Source organism: Myxine glutinosa, chromosome 8, assembly GCF_964187855.1.
Source record: "Myxine glutinosa chromosome 8, kmMyxGlut1.1, whole genome shotgun sequence".
NCBI lineage: Eukaryota > Metazoa > Chordata > Myxini > Myxiniformes > Myxinidae > Myxine > Myxine glutinosa.
Genome location: NC_136268.1, coordinates 169,276,900 through 169,298,178, shown reverse-complemented (window position 1 = coordinate 169,298,178; position 21,279 = coordinate 169,276,900). Strand labels below are relative to the sequence as shown.

The 21,279-nt window shown below is 40.1% G+C and overlaps 1 protein-coding gene across 1 annotated transcript in view; it reads left to right on the top strand.

Annotated features, from left to right (window-relative positions):
* Nucleotides 1-21,279, top strand: part of BICC1 (BicC family RNA binding protein 1) — a 564,931-nt gene that overhangs the window by 157,459 nt on the left and 386,193 nt on the right. The window contains 1 exon segment of the mRNA XM_078784015.1: nt 20,326-20,372. Within this exon segment, the coding sequence (XP_078640141.1) occupies nt 20,326-20,372 (47 nt within the window).

Genomic DNA, 21,279 nt, shown 5'->3' with positions numbered 1-21,279 from the left:
ACTCTTTTCGTTACATCATACAAAATGACATTTCTTAAATTAAAGATTTCAAATAAACTTCTTCAAAGTGTACATGCACATCGCTTATAAAATAAGAACGAAAAAATATCTCTCGCCAATTTCCCGTCTGTTTATTTATTTATTTCACATCTGTGAATTGCATGTCCATGCACACGTGAAATGGAGTTTGTCTATTAATCCTGAATGTGAACACGATTCAGCCTTGAAAACTCATGCTAAACTTTTTATTAAAGATTTCACGATTTTATTTCCCATAGATATGCAACGCACCTTGGCTAGGGTACAATCTCTCCGAACGAAACAGGCATTACCTGGTTTCCTTTGCTTGAGTTGTAATCAAAATGTACCTTTGTTTCTTCAAAAAGTAATTTATGATTGAAGACATTGATTTAGTCTTATAATGCACATCAGAGGCCAATGGACCCCATGACCCTTCTTCATTTTAAAAGTTAAATTTATCGAAAAATTTTCACTTCACAAAGTAAAAATAGATTAAAACCAAACGTTATTTCTAAATATTGTATTCCATAGTTAGTTAACATTATTATGTACATTTTTGAAGTACTGTATTGTTTAATTCTGTGGTTGGAAAAGAGTTGACTCGCTTAAAACAAACTCTGTAGATACACCCCAGGAATAAAAAATATATATAATCAGGCTTCGGTTCGATCCCAAACTTCAGTATTCAGTCGCTGTACTTTTACTAAGTAATAATACATATAACGAAGTCCTGGGAACATTCTCTCCTCTCCTTCTCCTCTCTCCTTCCCCTATCTCATTCTCCTCTCTCCTTCCCCGTGCCCACATAACCGTCGACACATACACACATATGTCGGCTGTTGGAATACATGTCACCGATTTTCTCAACTTTAGCTGAAACTGAGACTTGAGCCATCTCAGGGACTGTGATGGTGAATTAGAGTCGAGATAAAGTTGTGAGAGAGTCTCAATGGTCTGCACAGTAATAGGCTTTTGAAAATGCATTTCATTCTATAAATGGTAACTTTCATCGAATTTTATTCCCGTGTTTTTTCAACTGAGTCCAAAACCATGTTAGCGACTGTGAAAAATGAAATGAGATATCGAATTTGAGTTTAAATAAAACTGAGAGAGAGCAAGACACCGCAGGCCAAACAAATGAGGCCTCAAAGCTATGCGAGTAAACAAAATGGTGGATATTTGTTTACATGAAGCCTCTCCAAGAATGGGTGCAGCTACTCTGCAAACGGAGTAAGCCACACCCCCGGACAGACAGACAGACAGAATCACCGTAGCCTATTATAATATAGATGAAAGAATCAAAATGAAGTGGTTGAGCTTTAACTGAAACAGTAGAATGAAACATTTAAATCATGTGCCTGTGCATGCAATGCATTATGGGATCTCAATGTGAAACTTGTTGAATAGCGCATGTGCATACACTCGGACGCTAGTGCATGCGTATAATTTAATGACTGGTCAAATTTGGTAGCACATATTGCAACGGATATTCTCATGTTTCTACATGTCGCAGTTGGTGACCACACTGTGGTCATCTTTCTCTTGATCAATAAATAATGGTTAAATATTTCTTTTCTAATAAATGTACAATGGTTATTGTGAGAAAACACGAGTTGGGAAAATATAAAATAATTACAAAAGATGGGAATGGGAATGGCATGTGCTTTTCACCATACTACAAGGGTGAAGGTATGTTTCTTGGTGGAGGTTACTATAAACCTAAGAGACAACGGGGTGTAGGACATCAATTTAGAAAAAAAGGAGATGGGATAATTGATACTCCAATGGGTATTGGTTCAACTATCCTTAAACATAAGACCTAATTGGTTCAACCGCTTCTGCCGTGGGAAATGTAGCAGGTGCTATAAAGAGTATAAAAGACGCTCAAAAGGAGTCTCATAAATTACAAGCAATCAAAGAAATTAAGAAAGGTAAAACTCAACTATCGCCACAAGAACGACAAAAAAATATTAAAATACTTGGGTCGGGGTTTCAAAAGTTTCAAATATTTACGTATATTGCTGTTGGAGAATTAATTAATTTAGCCTTGAGTGATACTCAGTGACTCATTGAAACAAGGTCCAAACTTGTTTCAGAAGTTCAATCGGCTAATTTTAACAGAACGTGGGAGTTCTCAATTCACTTTTACAAACGGTATTACAAAATACTCACTTCAATTCAAAGTAACACATACACACACACACACACAAAAAATCATCACGCAGGCTCAGCACTCTACATTCAATAGAGGCAACTGGACTGAGAACCTCTCCGACTTTCTGCTACACGGCTATTTATGGTCAAAGATGAAAGCGTGAGAGGTCAGGAGAGGGTCAGAGAGGAGAGATAACATTTCAGCATACAGTCATTTGTGATTTCGCCATTTGTTGGCTCCATCCATGACAGGCAGCTCCTCCAGGTCGTTATCTCTGTTCTTTTCGGCCAGGAGTGTCAGATAATAATAAACACAGATTCTAGCTGTCTTGCAAAATAAAAAGAGCTTTCTGCCCCTTTAAGATAACAACATGCTTAGCGTGAGGAGAATATCTGGTTTGTCTGAATCTCCAGCCTGGAGAAAACAGGGTTACAAGAGTTCAAATAAGAGGGTTACACATTATTGTTACAAGATTCAGTTCTATAGTTTAGATCTTCAATATATATTGTTGTGGATCTCCACGCCGGCCTTTTCCCCTTACCAAGGGGGGATTAGTCCCCTTGACGGGACCCGGGACCTATGACGTCCTTCCCAGACAGCACGAAATAGGGTTTTAGGACTAAGAATTCGCTATTACCTAAATACTCGCGCTGCCGAGAAACGAGGACATACGCCCCGCCCGAATCACGGGTGTTGGTCGATACGCCAAGCGGTAGCTAACCCGTGACCCGAGCCATTATCAATGACTAGACCCCGATCCGAGCGGTTCTGATTCGTGCCATGCTTACCCAATGATGGAAATCACAAAAGCGGTCGAATTTGGAAGTAAGGAATAACAAGATATATTTACACAATGTACATGATTCAGCAGAAGAAGACACAGTGCAGTCCTTAAGTACAGTCTTAACGTATTCCCTGGACAAACAGGCCCGTTCACACTCAGACACACTCACATGGGGTTTGCAGACGAACAGCTCGGCACGTCCAGGGATGGCGTCCGGGCAGCTCGCTCTCCGGTCCCCAACTCGCACCGCGAAGTAGATGAAATAGACGGCAGGAGCTCTCCGCGTGTCGTTGGCGCACACGGGATAATTACGGGGCGAACGGTAGGGCTGGGCTCTGGCGGTTACACTGACGGCTATGGCCACGTTCACTCGCGAGGCTGCATACGTAATAGGTCAATAGGCGCTCAACGCGCTCTTCAATTCCCAAGTCCTCATGCATAAGTTATTTCGCAATGCAGCGCAATTCCTTCCAATCCTTCATACGAGTGCTCCGAGTCCTTTTGCATAGGTTCTTTTCCAACGAGTCCTGTTTAAGGGCTTTGTGCAGCGACTTATATAGCCCTGCCCAGCAAACCTTCCAGCACTTGCTAGACGCCTCGTACCACGCCCTATCACGCCATGCCCTCAGAGACCTGGTTGGCTGGTGCCCTTACCGTCATCGCCTTCTGATGCACTCTTCGACTCCGCCACACCCCGACCCCGTGCTCCTCCCTCTTTCCAGGCCTACCTCGTGTTACTTGACTAGTTTCGAGCAAACAAAGGGCAGCGAAACACATGGAGGGGTCAGCCAAAATGGGGCGCGGGATCGAGTTTGCCCATCGGTGGAATTGAAGGGAATTCTCTAAACGGGCTGACTTGACTGCCAGGCTCTGAAACCTGACAAGTCTGCCTCTGCATGCGAGCTCGCTGGCCCTGTCCAGACTGTAATCTCGGTAAAGGAGCCCAGAATTGTTAGATTTTCATAGAATACAGTTAACACTGATTAATATATGTATTTATGAAGCTTATGTGTTTGCAATTAAAACTTAAGTGTTTGCATTTAAAACTTAAGTGTTTGCAACGACAAGATCGAGGCTCCAGGAAATCCACTCGATTTACACAAATTACGTACGCAATTAATTTTTCTTCCACATAGCTAAATAAAAAAGTATGGAAGCAATAATTGATAGTATCTATGATTTGGATACAATTATCATTTAAAACTCTCCGAAAAGGGAAGACTATTATAAGGGAAATGCAACAGGAACAGACTGGAATTCAAACGGAACAAAAAGTTTTGAAATAAATAATCAACAAACTTACTTGAATGCAGCTGATAGTTTCTTGTTGTGTAAATTTAAGTTCACTAAGGCTGCGAATAACACTAATGCTACATTCGTAAATGATTTCTGCTGGAAAATGTTTCATAGTGTCCGTTTGTATATTGGAACACAAGAGGTTGAAGTGGTTGATTATGTCTCTGCCACATCTGAAATGATGAAATTTACACTATATTCGTTTAGTGATAGAATGGGTAAGGGAGCTGTTGAAGGTTTTATATCTGATATGTCAACGGGAACAACCACATACCTTTGTTATCGTCAAAGAAATTCAATGTATAACGATGAAACAAAAGCAGAGAATAGTTTTACCATAGCAGTTCCCCTTACGGGTATATTTGGATTTTGTGATTATGACAGAGTTTTGTATGGACTTAAAATTCGATTTCAACTACAAAGGAATGATAATAAAAATAGATTGCTTTTTGGTGTTGCTAATGCTTTTGGTGATAATAATAAATTTGTTGTTGATCAAATGTGTTGGTATATTCGTGAATATACTCCTAATCTTCAAACGGAAGAGATGTTGAATGGAAGACTTAACTCAAAGAAACCGCTAAATGCATCATACCTTAAAATAAGATGTCAACACGTTAAACTGAACCAAACTACCTACACGTGGAATTTAGGTGTTCTGGAAGGAAAGCCGCGATACCTGTGGCTCATTTTTAAGAAACCAGATGGAGATGAAAGTACTGATAAGAATAATGCACTAAGTGATTATGCCAAGGTAAAACAACTTCGGGTTTCTCTTGATGGCACATTTTACCAGCGAGATAGATTGGAAATTGATTGGGAAAAAAATGATTATGCAGAAGCCAACAAGTCTTACCAAAAGGTGTGTGAAACCAATTATATTCAAGAGCCCATTTTGGATATGGCTGCGTTTCAAAAACATTATACACTCTACGCAATTGACCTGAGTTCTCAAAAGGAAACTATAAAGTCTAATAGAGTGGCTACTTCTCTATACGTTGAAAGAGGGGAGAGTGAAGAACTTGATACATATTGTTTGCTTTTGAAAGAAACAGAATTGCAGATTAATACAGAGAATGCTATTATGATGAATATCACATTGATTTTTTTTCTCATAATAATTAAATGAGTAAAGTATCAACTGATGTATATGTTAATAAAATCAATCTTGATAAATTAACATCTTGTATTCAAAATCAAAAGCCTTGTATGATTAATGTTAAAACAATTCAGAGAAAAGGAGATATAACAATTGATGTTTTGCTCACAAGAGAGCAGGTGAAAACCTTGAATGATGCTGGTTCACTTACATTTAAAATATCAAAACCTATGTTAAATAAATATTCAATGAAGGGGACTAGAGGAGGATTTCTTCCATTTCTAATTCCTGTATTTGCTGGTTTAAATGGAGCGGGAGCTTTGACTGGTGGTATATCAGCAGCGGTAAAAACTGCTAACGAAAAGAAGGCACAACTAAAAGCTCAAAAAGAATTGGAAAGACAATAAGGAGTTGGAGAAACAAATTAGTGGAAGTGGTGTAATTTTAGATTTTGCTGAAAAGCTTGAAAGCCTACCTGAGAAAGTGAGATTGTTAGTTGGAGATATGCTTTCTTCTATCACACAGGCAGGTGTAAAACTAACTAAAAGGGGTAATGGATTATTTCTTTCTTATAAATAAATGGATAAATGGTTTAAACAATTTGGAAATAATACAACATCAAATATAGAACTTGCTAAATATTGTAAAATAAAAATAAAAATTGATGATGTAATTATTTGTATGAGAGATGAATTAACAAAGCTGTCTAAAAAGACAAAGAATATTATTATGAATTTAGAAGATAATAATGGGAATGGGTCTCATTGGGTTTGTATTGGTAAAAAAAAAAAAAAAAACACCTTTAGAGGCCATTTTTCCCCACAAGCGGGGGTTGGCCTTTTTCGGGAACCGTGGTTGTTGTTGTTGTTTTTTGGTCCCCTTTTTGAAGCAGTTTTACGGCCGGATGCCCTTCCTGCCGCCAACCCTTTTTGTCGCCTTTTTACGTCAAACAGGGAAGTCGGAAGTATTGGTAATAGTCGGAAATTTTTTTTTTGATAGTTATGGCCTTCCACCACTTCTTGAAGTAATTACTTCTTACAGAATGGTGTTTATCAAACATTTAAAGTCCAAGACATTAATTCCAGATGTTGTGGTCAATTATGCTTCTACGTATTATTTCAACTTAACAATAATGTAAATTTTTAAGATACTAGTACCGACTGCAAAGCCGCAATGAGCCGGCGAAGCCAAAACCTCTTGCCACTATTTTACCCATCACCATGGCATCAGTAGGTTAGGTAGTTGGTAGTAGGTAGGTAGGTAGTTGGTAGTAGGTAGGTAGGTAGTTGGTAGTAGGTAGGTGTAGTAGGTACCGTACCTGGTAAGACTTGGTAAAAGAGAACAGCAGACAGTCCTCCCCAATACCTGCATACCTCTTGCCACTATTTTACCCATCACCATGGCATCAGTAGGTTAGGTAGTTGGTAGTAGGTAGGTAGGTAGTTGGTAGTAGGTAGGTGTAGTTGGTTACCGTACATGGTAAGACTTGGTAAAAGAGAAGAGCAGACAGTCCTCCCCAATACCTGCATACCTCTTGCCACTATTTTACCCATCACCATGGCATCAGTAGGTTAGGTAGTTGGTAGTAGGTAGGTAGGTAGGTAGGTAGTTGGTAGTAGGTAGGTGTAGTAGGTACCGTACCTGGTAAGACTTGCTAAAAGAGAAGAGCAGACAGTCCTCCCCGATGGCAATACCTGCATACAATACAATAAATGTCACAAGAAGCTTAAGGAAGTAACTATACGATGTGCCAGCTTAAGGCCTATTTTTAACTGGGCTTAACATACGTTTTCACAGTAAGTGTGTAGTCTTCTAACTTCAGTCGCTGTCAGGCGCCAGGGCTGGTTCTCTGACTCTCCGGGCACGGCAGCTTCGTCCACCAGAAGACGTTAACTTGCAGTGATTAATTCGGTGAATTCCATCTCAACTTCGGATATTTCCGGCCGTGAAAAACTATCCGTATTTCTAAACTAAATATGTAAACCGCTTATACCATATTTCTGGCCGTGAAAAACTATCCCGTACGGCCGCGAGATTTCTAAAAAAATAATTCTTCGTCAATTTTAGAATATTTGACGCCGTTTTCACCCTCCGAAACGCGTAATAATATTTTTTCAAATGCTCGAATCTCATTGGTTCTGGTGCTTGATGACGATTTTCGTTGAAGATAACGAGGTTGGTCTTAACTTATTTTAATTACTAATGACAAGTTTCATTAGATTATGAATCAAAGAACGACGGGTGAAACAAGCTCCTATTCAACTTTTTCGCAATTGTTTTATGCAAACTTCCGCATCCGGTAGATGGCGCCCATCATTGAGTGCTTTCATTTTAGAAATATTTTTGCAAATGCTCGACTCTCATTGGGTCCGGTGTTTGGTGACGCGTTTTGTTGAAGATAACCAGGCCCGTGCGGGCCGATGTTGGTCTTAAATTATTTTATTAATACATTGGAGGTGCATAAGATTGTGAATCAAACGACGACGGGTGAAAGAAACTCCTTATGAACGTTTTAAATTTGTTATGCATACTTCCGCCCACGCAAGATGGCTGCGCCCATGGCGCTTCGGATACTCGAGCCAAGGCATAATCAGGTTTTCAACATAATACGTACTCGTTCATTGACAACACCGGCTTCGCCGGCTATTATTTTAAATCTCATTTTAAAATGACATGTTGGAAAAGATGGTTCTATCTTTGCAGTATCCCGAGAGTTAGATATTGATTTATCAAATTATTATTCAAAGGCACAGGCTGAACGACAAAAATATAATTTAACAAAAAATATTAATATGAAGAATAATTACCGTATAAATTAATCAATTAATCGAAGCCCACAGATGACAATGACAGTTAGATTCACTGATTTAACAACATATTCTACAGCACTCCAACAAACAAGTCGAATTTACAGCCACAACACCTGGTTCTACAGACCATACACCTTTTCTTATTAAATTTAACTATCTACTTACAATTAAACTTTATAAAGAAGGATATGTAGTTAATATGATAATTGATAAATATGGGGGGTATGATATGTTTGATTTGGGGTATAATTGGTTCTTTTTAATACACCTAAAAGATCTAGGTGGTTTAATTGGTCTCATAAAGAAGACTATTACCCACATGGTGGGTAGAATGTTTGCTGGTATGTTGAACAGAACTATCTACTTACAATTAAACTTTATAAAGAAGGATATGTAGTTAATATGATAATTGATAAATATGGGGGTATGATATGTTTGATTTGGGGTATAATTGGTTCTTTTCAATACACCTAAAAGATCTAGGTGGTTTAATTGGTCTCATAAAGAAGACTATTACCCACATGGTGGGTAGAATGAGATATGTGGAAGCACAATTTGTAAACAACAAATACATGATTTCAAGAATAAAAAAATATATGATACCAAAGTGATGGTTTGTGTGACAAAGAAGGAAGAAAATCAAGATAAATATACAAAGTCATGGAATACAAAGTCATGGAATACAAACCCATTTGGTCGTGGGAAGATTGGGTGGCATTACCTGTCATCATATTGTTATGTCAGGGGGTAGAGGAATATCTACATCCGAGTAAATCTGCATAGGTAGGTACTCGACTGTCGTGATAGGGAATCTACCTGTAATAAGTTCTATGTATAGCCGGAGGTCAGAATAAGTTGTATCTGTGTCCCCGCCATGAGGGGGGCAGGGCATGCTAATTAGTACAGGGATTATGGGTAAAATTCCCTCATGTGTCGTTCCCTCTGTGAAGATCCAGTGTCCCTTATGGCAATACATTCTATAGACCCTTAGATAGGTCCATTAGTGCACACATTAAATAATTCCCCGCCACCACAATGACTTTGGAAGAGCAACAAGCAGCAGCCACGTAGTACACCACCACGGGCGACAAACATTGTGCCAGGCAGGCTGGAACCACGCCCAGGGAACGTGTGATTGGCTGGGGTCAGAAGCTGGCCACTGATTGGTGAAAGGAAGCGGCACACTGATTGGCCACCGACTATGGACACCTCGGCCAATCAGCACGGAAGGCGCGAACATTCGGCCAACCAGGGCGGAAGGTGCAAAACCACTACTTCGAAGCAGGTCGTTGATTTGAGGGAAGGGCCAGTGACGTCAGAAGGCGGGAAAAGGCCACAAAGAAGCAAGGGACTGATTGGTAACGCGAGAGAGCTGACGTCAGACCACGGGGGACAAAACGACTCGCTCGTGGGCATTCAGGGTTCGGTCGTCATCTTCCCTGGTTCTTTTTCCTTGTGGTCTTCCCTGCGGTCTTCCCTGTCATCTTCCCTGTCATCTTCCCTGTCGTCTTCCCTGTCGTCTTCCCTGTCGTCTTCCCTGGGTTATTGGCGGGCTCGGTGCTTGGTGAACGGTCGGCGTCTTCCCAAGGTTCTTCTTGGTGTTCGTTCGTCGGCTTCCCTGGGTTCTTCACGGGCTCTTGGTGCTTGGGCTTGGTCTTGTTTTGGAGCTCTTGGTGCTCTTGGGACCTGGGGATTGGTGCTTGGAGCGAGGCTTGGTGCTATGAGCAAACGGGACCTCGCATGCGACCGATGGGGCCTGGCAGCGGGCAAGTGAGGCGTGCCGCTGAGCGGGTGGCTCGGGGCCTAGCGGAGCGTGAACGAGGCGGATCGAGGCCTTTCTTTGCGCCAACCGGAGCTGCGTCGGACGCCACGCTTGAAAATCAACCCGACGCTACACTGCCAGACAGATAAGCTTGCATTCACTAATACATGATGGGACATTTATTTTATTCATTCTCCCATTGTCATGTATTTGAAATCTGAGTGGGGACGTCCCAACCTAGAATTTAGTTTTATCACCGCGTTTCCCTGTCCCGATATTTATTTTGAATAAACCCTTCTATTATTTTCTCTTTCATTTCAAATCCCATGTTCGTGTGAGATTAATTTGCAGGATTGAAGACTGCTCGGATCGTGTCAGGTAAGAGCTCCCCTCCTCTTCCTCTTCCTTCTTTCTCCCATGCTAGCATAGTCAAATCCGCAATTGATCGTCGCCTCGGAGTTAAAGCCCGTTTGGCCATCCGCAATCCCACGGTATTAACTGAGGGATTCACGCGACAATATTAATGTCATGTATATTTCAGAAACATAAACATTTAAATATAAAATGGCAGGAAAAAGGCTTCAAGAGAATTATAATTTTTGTATTCAACGATACAAGAAAAGGGGTCAAAATTTTTCATTCCTTATGAATTGCAACATAAACAGGGAAATTTTGGAATTAAGAAGTGGCCTTATACAAATATTGCTAAACCCACAAATAGAGACTTGATTAAAATATTAAATAAAAGTCAACTTCTCAAAGTTATGAAATATAAAACTCTTTTAGAAATTGTCAACAAATCCTATTGGTATCCTATTATAAGAAAAATAATTATATAGATACAAGAATAGCTCAAAATCCAGATGAATATATGTATAATATTCTATGGGGAGATGGTTTAAGGGTAGCAAGGGATGAGGAAGGAGTTGAAAAAGAGTGGGGGGAAAGGGTGAAAGAAGTGAGAAAAAGGAGGAGGAGGAAGGGGAGAAAAAACAGGAGGCAAGGGAGAAAAGAGAGAGGGACGAAAGGGAGAAAAGAGAGAGAGAGAGGAAAGGGAGAAAAAGGAGAAGGAAGAGAGTGAGAGGGAGGAGAGGGAGATCGAGGCAAGGGAGGAAAGAGAGAGAGAGGAAAGGGAGAAAAGAGCGATTCATAAAAGATTGACGGCATTACGGAAAATAAATCAAACTCAATGCACTGTGGAGGAAAATAAAGAATATAAACAGGATAATGTCAAGATTATACATGCTAACCCTTGGGGGGAATTGGAAATTGGAACTTAAATAAAAACAATTTGGAAATTAAAAAAAAAAAGAAAATATAAAATTGATTTTACGATTAATAATTATTTTGTTATTTCAATAGAAATGAACACAACGATGTGTTCAAGATTGCGATGTTTGTAAACATGAATATAAATATTACAATAAACACTTCCAAACCAACAAACACGTATTCAAGCTTTTTCAGCTGGAATGTGGCGTGTCAACGGAGGCATGGCATGAGGAAGGAGTTGAAGAAGAGAGGGAGGAGGAGAAGGTGAAAAGAGAGAGGGAGGAATGGGAGAAAAGGGGCATGGTGGTAAAGAGATGCTATATGTTTGAACCAACATCAATTTAAAAAATGTTTTAATAGGAGAAGAGAAGAAGAAGAATACACATATCACTTCATATCAACTCAACAGCGATATCTGGAGTCTAGATGTCAAATAGGGCTTATTAAATAAAAAATTGGAAATAAAATTTTAAAAATTGGGAAAAATGTATAATTGAAAATGATACAATTGAATTTTTGGGGGGAAATTAAATAAAAAAGAAAAAATAGAAAATTAAAAAAATTTGAAAATTAAATGAAAAAATTTAGAAAATTGAAAAAAATTGAAAATTAAATAAATTAAAAAAACCAAAAAAAAAACATGTTGAACCATCGTGGACCATATTGAATCATGTTGAACCATATTGAACCATAATTGGGCAAAGTGAGCCAGAATCAACAAAATCATATATTTTGATTAGTGTTATAAGAAATGAAAATTATTCCCGAAAATAAAACAAACAAAAATATTAATTGGTCCACTTAGTAAGTATAATCAAATGCAGTCTCCCTCTCCAAAGCCCCCTTCCCCCATTTCTCCCTCTCCTTCCCCCAATGTTCCCTACCAGCACAAGTAGTGTTAAGGCTGGAATGGTAATGCCTGCATCAAACCTTGCAGGAACTACGTTTCCGGGGGGAGGGAGGGGGGGGGGGATGGGTCACGTTTGTGGGGGTAAGTCATGAAATACCTTAGTCCAGGTAGAATTGTATTGGGTAGTGTGCTCGGAATGTCACAAAGAAGAAGAAACCTTCCTGTAACTAAGTAATGCCCGGATGTCGCGTAAGTGTATATTTGTATCCATGGCAAGGGGTGGAGCTATGCTAATTAGTTAGGGTACAAGGGTAAATTCCCTGTGTGTAGTTGCCTCTGTCATTTCTCCTTTGTTCTTATAACACACTACACCACCAGCCATGCGATCAGGATCAGAAATAAATAACGCTGTCGCCGACCGGATCCGGACACCACTACTAACACCACCTAGCCGAATATGCTCGATGGACACCGGGTGTGTCCGTGAGGCCACACCCCAAATAACGATTGGTTGGAGCAATGCAATGGCATGGCACGATTGGTGAGAGTGTAACGTCATCATAGAATGTTCCAGCACAAGGAACAAAAATGCAGAGGACCGCCATTTTCCTTTCCTTGGTTTGGGGTTTCATAACGAGCAGTCTGCATTTTCGCTCTTTTGGTCCTGGCTTTCATCCTGTCATGGTCGCAGCTATACTCTCTCTCTTGGTTCTGACCTTGATTACGAGCAGACACACTCTTGGTCCTGGCTTCCATCGTGTGCCGTCACACTTCTCTCTCTGTTCCGGGTTACGTGAAAGTCGGACACAACTCTCTCTCTCTCTCTCTTGGTGCTGGCTTGTGATGGTTGTGCTCTGTGCTGTGTGCGCCTGAGAAACCTCGGAGCTTAGTGAGTGTGGAGCAATCGGAGGAAGGAGTTTTGCCTCTGCTTCACGACTCACTGTGCCATGTGGCGATTCGTGTCATTCAGACCAGAGTTAAGTGCCGGCCGGCAGGAACATTATTTATTTTTACATTCGTTTCCCCTTGTGTTGTATATGAGTCCGTATGGAGACGTCTCGATATAGGATTTATTTTACTTCAACATTCTTTTTTTCGTGTTGCATTTATTTTCATTGAAACCTTTATTCATTTATTTATTTATTTTATGTAGAAGGCTCCAGGCACAGACTATGTCGTCCTCATCGAGGCCAGGCCAAATAAAATAGCTGCATTGATAGAAAAGTATAGAAGGAGAGAATAGTCTAAGAGTTTTTGAGAAAGCAGAGAATCTGCTTTCTGAAAAGGAGAAGATCATAAGTGTTTGGAAAGACATGTGAAGGTAAAGAGTTCCAGAGTTTGGCAGTGGAGGGGAAGAAACAAACATAATAACGGCCCACCCTTGAGTTGCCAATGGCCACACAATAATCATGAGATGTAATAATAATAATAATAATAATAATACATTTATTTTATATAGCCCTTTTCAAGAAGCCCAAAGGCGCTTTGACAGAGTACAAAAAACAAGTGCAAAAAGACAAAAATCAATAGGTAAATAATCAAAGCAAAAGGAAGGAGAAGGAGAAGAGATAGTCAGGGGTTAAATGCTGTGGGTTAAATGTTGAATGCAGTGTTGAACAGGTGGGTCTTGAGTGATGTTTTGAATGTGGTGAGTGAGGAGGAGTCTCTGATGGTGTGAGGTAGTGAGTTCCAGAAGGTGGGAGCAGCGATGGAGAAGGCCCTGTCCCCCCAGGATCTGAATTTGGTCTGCATGGGGGGGGGGGGGGATCAGGAGGTTGGTACCAGCAGAGCGGAGGTTGCGGGTGGGAGTGTGTCTGGAGAGGAGGTCAGCCAGGTAGGATGGGGCCAGGTTATGGAGGGCTTTGTAGGTCAAGAGGAGGATTTTGTACTGGATTCTCTGGGGGATGGGGAGCCAGTGAAGCTTGTAAAGGACGGGGGTGATGTGGTCACGGGTCCGGGAATGGGTGAGTAGACGGGCAGCGGAGTTCTGAATGTATTAGAGTTTATTGGTGATTATTGAGGGTGAACCATAGAGGACGCTGTTGCAGTAGTCCAAGTGGGAGGTGATGAAGGCGTGGATGAGGGTTTCTGCAGCCGTGGAGGAGAGGGATGGACGGAGACGGGCGATGTTTTTCATGTGAAAGCAGGCTGTCGTTGTGATCTGTTTAGTGTATTTGTCGAAGGAGAGGGTGGCTTGTCGAGTAATCCGTGGTCTCGCTAATGGCGGAGGTATACAGGCAGCAAGTTTTTGGGAGCAAAAACCGAAGTAATATCTGTAGAAAAGAGAAAGAGAGCCAACTTTGCGACGTAATTTGAGTGGGTCAAGTTTTGAGGTCACATTGGCAGAGTTGATAAGTCGAATTACTTTTAATTCAATTCTGTCCAGTAAGTATGTGGAACTAGAACCTCCCCAGATGTGAGAGCAGTACTCTATACAAGGACGAATCAATCCTTTATATAGTTGAAGCAACTGTTGAGAGGAGAAGAATCTTCGACATCTGAACAGGACTCCCAGTTTCTTTGAGGCAGATTTAGCTATTTGTGTAATCTGTGGTATGTGTAATTTGTTACATTTTCCAATTCTATGTCTGTCTTGTTTATCTGTCGTGGGTTCGAGGATGCCCAAGTGATATCCGTGCAGGTAAGCCTTGTCACCCTCCACTCCCACGCATGCAAAAGGCACCGCCATAGTTTTGGGTGAACGCCTCGGAGTTAGAGCTCGGTTGGCCATCCATCACCCAGGGGTCTTAACCCCGGAGACATGAAATTATGTAATTAATAGACGTATTCAAGTTTCAATGGTATCTTTTTTATTATAATGGAGCAAATGTATGTGGTTATTTTTGTATATTTGTGACCAAATCGTCTTTTTCTTCTTCAAATTTTATTTAACAAATTCCATCGTGTTGTATTTATATTAAATAGTACACCCGCTCACGACGGAAGCGGCAGGGGGAGTCATGTTATTATCCTCATTATTATTGACAATTATTATTACTTTTACTTCTTATGTTACATGAAGTCATTGAAAAGATCAGCACATGCATGACATTATAACATGTCTCGTGTCGCCGGTGATTAATATCACGGGCGACAGATAGCCAAACGTTGCTTTACTCCAAGGCGTATTTATAACTTGGCGGGTTTATCTTTTCGCTCGTGCGGGAAGGTTCGAAGCCTCATCTGATCGGACAGCCAACAAGTGGTTTTTAGCTGTGACGAGCAGCTCTATGAGAGGACCGCATTGTTGTTCTTGTTGTTGGGGTGCCTTTTCGAATAGCACATGCGCATACACTTGGATGTGCGTTGGTATGAGGTAAGAACATCGAGGAACTAAAATCGCGATTTGTTTGAAGAAACCAGAATAAATTTAGCAACAAAGACAACATGAATGTTTTCATATCAATCTCGTTTCACAGAACTTGACACAAATTATGTGTAATTATTGAATAGCGCATGTGCATACACTCGGACGTCCTCGACCGACCAAGCCCATTTCAAATTATCCCTCTTCCACCCAGAATTAACATTAATAAATAACATTAATGAATTAACATTAACATTAACAGAAATAACATTCACGTCCATACATTATATGTAAAGAGTTGATGAAGCATGTTGCGTCGCAAAACAAAGGACAAGACCAGAACTGAAAGACAAAAAGACGCGAGTGCATTCGTATAATTTAATGACTGGTCGAATTTGGTAGCGCATATTGCAACGGATATCCTCATGATTCTACACGTCGCAGCTGGTGACCACAATGTGGTCATTTTTCTCTTGTTATTACTCGACCCACAAACACGAATACGGGACAAGCAAAATTCGCAATACAACAATGAAATGCAAAAATAAAGATCAGACCATGCATGGCATTATAACATGTTGGATGACGTCATTTAAAGGATCAGATCGCACATGACTTATAACATGTTAGATCACGTCATTGAAAGGATTAGACCATGTATGACATTATGACATGACATACATCACAACATGTTAGATCACGTCATTGAAAGGATCAGGTCGCACATGCCATTATAACATGTTAGATTACGTCATTGAAAGGATCAGAACATGCATGACATAATAACATGGTATATCAGGTCATTTAAAGGATCAGACCGTGCATGCCATTACAACATGTTAGATGACGTCATTCAAAGGATCAGATGGCACATGACATTATAAGATGGTAGATCTGGTCATTTGAAAGATCAGACCGTACATGACATTATAACATGTTAAATGATGTCATTGCAAGGCTGAGATGGTGCATGACATTATAACATATTAGATCAGGTCATTGAAAGGATCAGACCATGCATGACATTATAACATGGTAGATCAGGTCATTGAACAGATCAGACTTTGCATTACATTAATACATGTTAGATTAGGTCATTGAAAGGATCAGACTGTGCATGACATTATAACATGTCAAATGACGTCATTGAAAAGCTCAGATGGCGCATGACATTATAACATGTTAGATCACATCATTTAAAGGATCAGATCGCGCATGGCATTATAACATGTTAGATCAGGTCTTTGAAAGGATCAGATCGCACATGACATTATAACATGTTAGATCAGGTCATTGAAAGGATCAGTCCATGCATGACATTATAACAAACATGGTAGATCAGGTCATTGAAAGGATAAGACCATGCATGACATTATATCATGTTAGATTAGGTCATTGAAAGGATCAGACCGTGCATCACATTATAACATGTTAGATCACATAATTTAAAGGATTAGATCGTGCATGATATTGTAACATGTTAGATCAGGTGTTTGAAAGGATCAGACCATTTATGACATTATAACATGGTAGATCAGGTCATTGAAAGGAACGGACCATGCATGACATTATAACATGTTAGATCAGGTCATTGAAAGGATCAGAACATGCATGACATTATAACATGGTAGATCAGGTCATTGAAAGGATCAGACTGTGTATGGTATTATAACATGTTAGATCGGGTCATTGAAAGGATCAGAACATGCATGACATTATAACATGGTAGATCAGGTCATTGAAAGGATCAGACCATGCATGACATTATAACATGGTAGATTAGGTCATTGAAAAGATCAGAACATGCATGACATTATAACATGTTAGATCAGGTTGTTGAAAGGATCAGACCATGCATGACATTATAACATGGTAGATCAGGTCATTGAAAGGATCAGGCCATGCATGACATGGTAGATCAGGTCATTGAAAGGATCAGACCATGCATGACATTATAACATGGTAGATCAGGTCATTGAAAGGATCAGGCCATGCATGACATGGTAGATCAGGTCATTGAAAGGATCAGAACATGCATGACCTTATAACAGGGTAGATCAGGTCATTGAAAGGATCAGACTGTGTATGGTATTACAACATGTTAGATCAGGTCATTGAAAGGATGACAGATGTTTTTAAGTAGTATGTTGTAGACAGCAACCGCCCAGGGTAGTACTAGTGTTCAGACTTGAGTGTTAAAGTGGTGCCCGGAACCATCCTACACTCTCCGTGTCAGGATTGCTGGTCAAACTTTGTCTCACTCAAACTATATCTTCCGGCCTAGTTTCAATCTCTTTCTTGCAAACAAACGTCATACACTTTTCTTCATACACGTTTCTTCTCTTTTATTTAAGTCAGTGCCTCAAGCCTCCAAAATAAAAATTGTTTATAACATGTTATTGTTCGATCAGGTCATTGAAAGGATAAGGCCGTGCCTCACCAATCTAAATTACCAAAAGTAAATTTTACTTCCGTGAGGGTGTCAGGGGGAGAAGGGGGTTGGAGAGTCGGCGGACAATATCGCATATCACAAAACTCCTCGGAAGAACTCCACGGAAGCGGCAGGAAAGGTGGTGTTATTAACCATTGTGAGCTTATATAGACTGAAGTAGATCCTGCGATAATTTGTGCCAGTTGATGTGATTAGCATAGACAGATGTGCGGATTCATCCAAATCTATTTCACTTTAGTGTTTAACAGCATTGTCAACTATTTAAAAAGGTAATCAAAGACGCTTGTGGTTTATAATATTTTTACTTCTGGTCCGCCGTTGCTCTCACGAAAACGGTACGTTAAGCTTTTTATACGTGTTATCATGGTCGGAAAAACACCTTGCGGAGGTGTGATATTATTTGAATTAATATTGATTTGTGATAACATAAATATTATGCTATTATCGTTCGTTTTGGTATTAGAAGCGGCCTTGGAAAAACGCCACAATAAAGTTAACTTAACATGGATATACACCTCAACACGCAACCCCATTGACGGCAATGGCGGGGAAACCCTGCTTGGGGGAGAAAACCCCCTTGGGGAGGGGGTGGGCGAAATGAATGTGCTACAACCTTTATTGTGTAACCCTTCGTCATCCTGTGAAGTTTGGTTGAGATTGGATAAGTAACGACGGAATGTATCGCGGTCAAAAAATCATCAGACAGACAGACAGATAAACACCAAATGGCGTATTTTAGTATGATGAAGATGCATTGTGAAGCTCAGGTACCCGGAGGGAGGGGGGTGGGGGAAGGCAGAATTCAGTATGCAAGAATTATGGTCAAAGGTGCGTGCGGTGAGGAGTGCGCAGCGCGACGATCCCGCTAGTGATGATAATAAGCATCATCATTATCATTATATGTGTCATATCCCTTGCAAAGTCCAACACTCATCGCTCAAATAAAGAGCATATAGTCAGACCTGTGCAGGTATGCATTTTAGTTGTTTTAAATGTGCATATTTTAAGCGAATCTAACCTCATTTCTTAATTATAATGGTTGGCATTGAAGCAACTTTTTCATCAGTCGACCTCAAGTCCTATTAACAAAGTAAAATTGAATCTATTGTACACAATTTGCTGAAGCTATTAAACGTCTTCCAGTGACTGAAGTTTCTGTTAAAACTGAATTGTGATAATAAATTCATGTAAATTGTCAACAAGGTTTCCATAGCAACCATTTGTACAATGCAGTGTGAATGTGTGAATAACGATACCAAGTAAAGTTTCCAGTCATTAGGTAGTAGGTCATTAAAGTTTGCAGTCATTAGGTAGTAGGTCATTAAAGTTTCCAGTCATTAGGTAGTAGGTCATTAAAGTTTCCAGTCATTAGGTAGTAGGTCATTAAAGTTTCCAGTCAAAGTCATTCTTTACATCAATCATATGCATTGTGAAGTCCAACAGTCATTGTTTTAATGAAGAGCATCGTCCGAACTGTACATGTTAATGTATGCATTTTACACCGTCATATGTGCATATTTGAGGACTATCTTACCTCAGTGCTTTGTTGTAATGGTCACCATGGAAACATTCAATTGTCTCTTTTGCTGATCGGCATTTGATCAGGAGACCTTAAGGTTCATTCTGAAAGTAAAAGTAAATCCATAGCAAAAAAATTGGCAAAGCTAACAAACGTCTCCAGATCAAAACAATTTTTGATGTTATTTTTGCTCATTTTAAAAACGAAATGTCATGACCTTTGACCTTAACCTTTGATCTTGACCACATTTTTTTCTTCTTGAAACCATCTGGGATATCCCATCAGAAAAGATACATTTGAGCATTTAAATCGGTCATTTGGTGCTCCAAATAATTGTTATGGATAAATGAGTTTTAGAATCATTTTCAGTGGGTTATCATGGAACCAGTTATCTCCCCTGTAGGACATTTTCAAAACTGCCAAAAAGCATTTTGATTAAATTCAGGATGTAAGTTTTTCCAAAAATACCTGTTGGCAGCTTCTAACACTCGGTACTCCGTAAACCCATTTCTCGGCCACTTTTTGCGATTCCAACAATCGATTGCGTACCCGTTCATTATGTCCCATGGCATCCTGTTCATGGAGATAATATTGTATTTCGATCTCTTTACATCATTTGATGTTCGGCAGAGCTCTCCTTTTGACGTCGAGGAGTTGTTTCGAGTGCTGCGCCTGGACCATTGTGTTAACCCAAGGGATATGATTTATTTTGCGTAATCCTCAGGCATGGATGAAGCACAATTGGATTTCCCTGAATTCGAGATTGCGCAACACATTCGCCTCCACTCTCTCTTTCTGTGCAACTTTTATTGATTCATGGTGTTTGTGAAATTTTGAGCATACGTTCAAATCTTTGTTTAAACTTCTCTACAAATAAACTTGTGTGAGCAACAGATTTGCTTCAACGCTTAAGCCCAGTAATCTGAAGGTTAGGGGTTTAAATTTCGTTCAACTTTCTAGTATAACTTTTCCTCATTCCTTCCTCATCCTATTTCTAGCTGCGGAGGCAGGAAAAGGTGAGAGTGGAGAAGAATTCTTCCAGAAGGTAACTAAGCTTCTATTTTCCGAATATCACTGGACTCTTCTTTAAGTCACGATGGAAAAAGTGAAGTGAAATTCAATGTGAGTGCATCTGATGAAAATCGCAATAAAAACAAAACACTTGTCGAACTACAACGACATTCTTTGACGTCACGACGTCGACCACTATGCCTCCGCCCACATTATTACAACATTATAATACTTCAACAAAGTTTGCTTTAAAAACATGTCAAAAATGATCTTTGCATTCCACTTGAATACCAGCGATCCACGACTATAAACCGTCACATTGGTGCTCAGTGCAGCAACGGTCAGACAGATGTCAAGCTGCGCATCGATTTGCTAGTATTGCGCACTCGTACTCATTCGTACGCCTTGCTCTTTACAGATAACCCGTTCTGCCGAAGCAGTTTCTTGGCTCGGCTTATGTTCTGGATGGGTCGCCACTCTTACTCAGGATACTCTACTGAGAGTGCAGTGCAGGAATTTGTAATTTGTTCGTTTACCTCTGAGCCTTTCAATCATGCTCTTGTTGACGATGGGTTTCTGACATTCAGTAAACACACAGATTTGCGTCCGCTTCACTCAAGCTACCTAAGCGGTCACCAAGTTGTTTCATATCAACCTGACCCAAAGACAATAATCGTTCATTACAGCAAACAAACGAGAACGCCACTCAGTAGAGCGCATACTCCCGCCATGGCTTTAGTTGGAATAATAGGTTTTGTTTAACATCCCCTCTCCCCAAAACAATAAATGAAAAAGAAAGTAGGCCCAAACTGTCAGAGAATTTATTTTGATATATCTCAGAATTAGAGGAGAAAAACATCATATAATAATAAGAATAAAAGTTTTAATGCAGTAAAACAGAAAAAATCTTTCCCAAAAAAATTCCCCAAAAAAATTCCTGG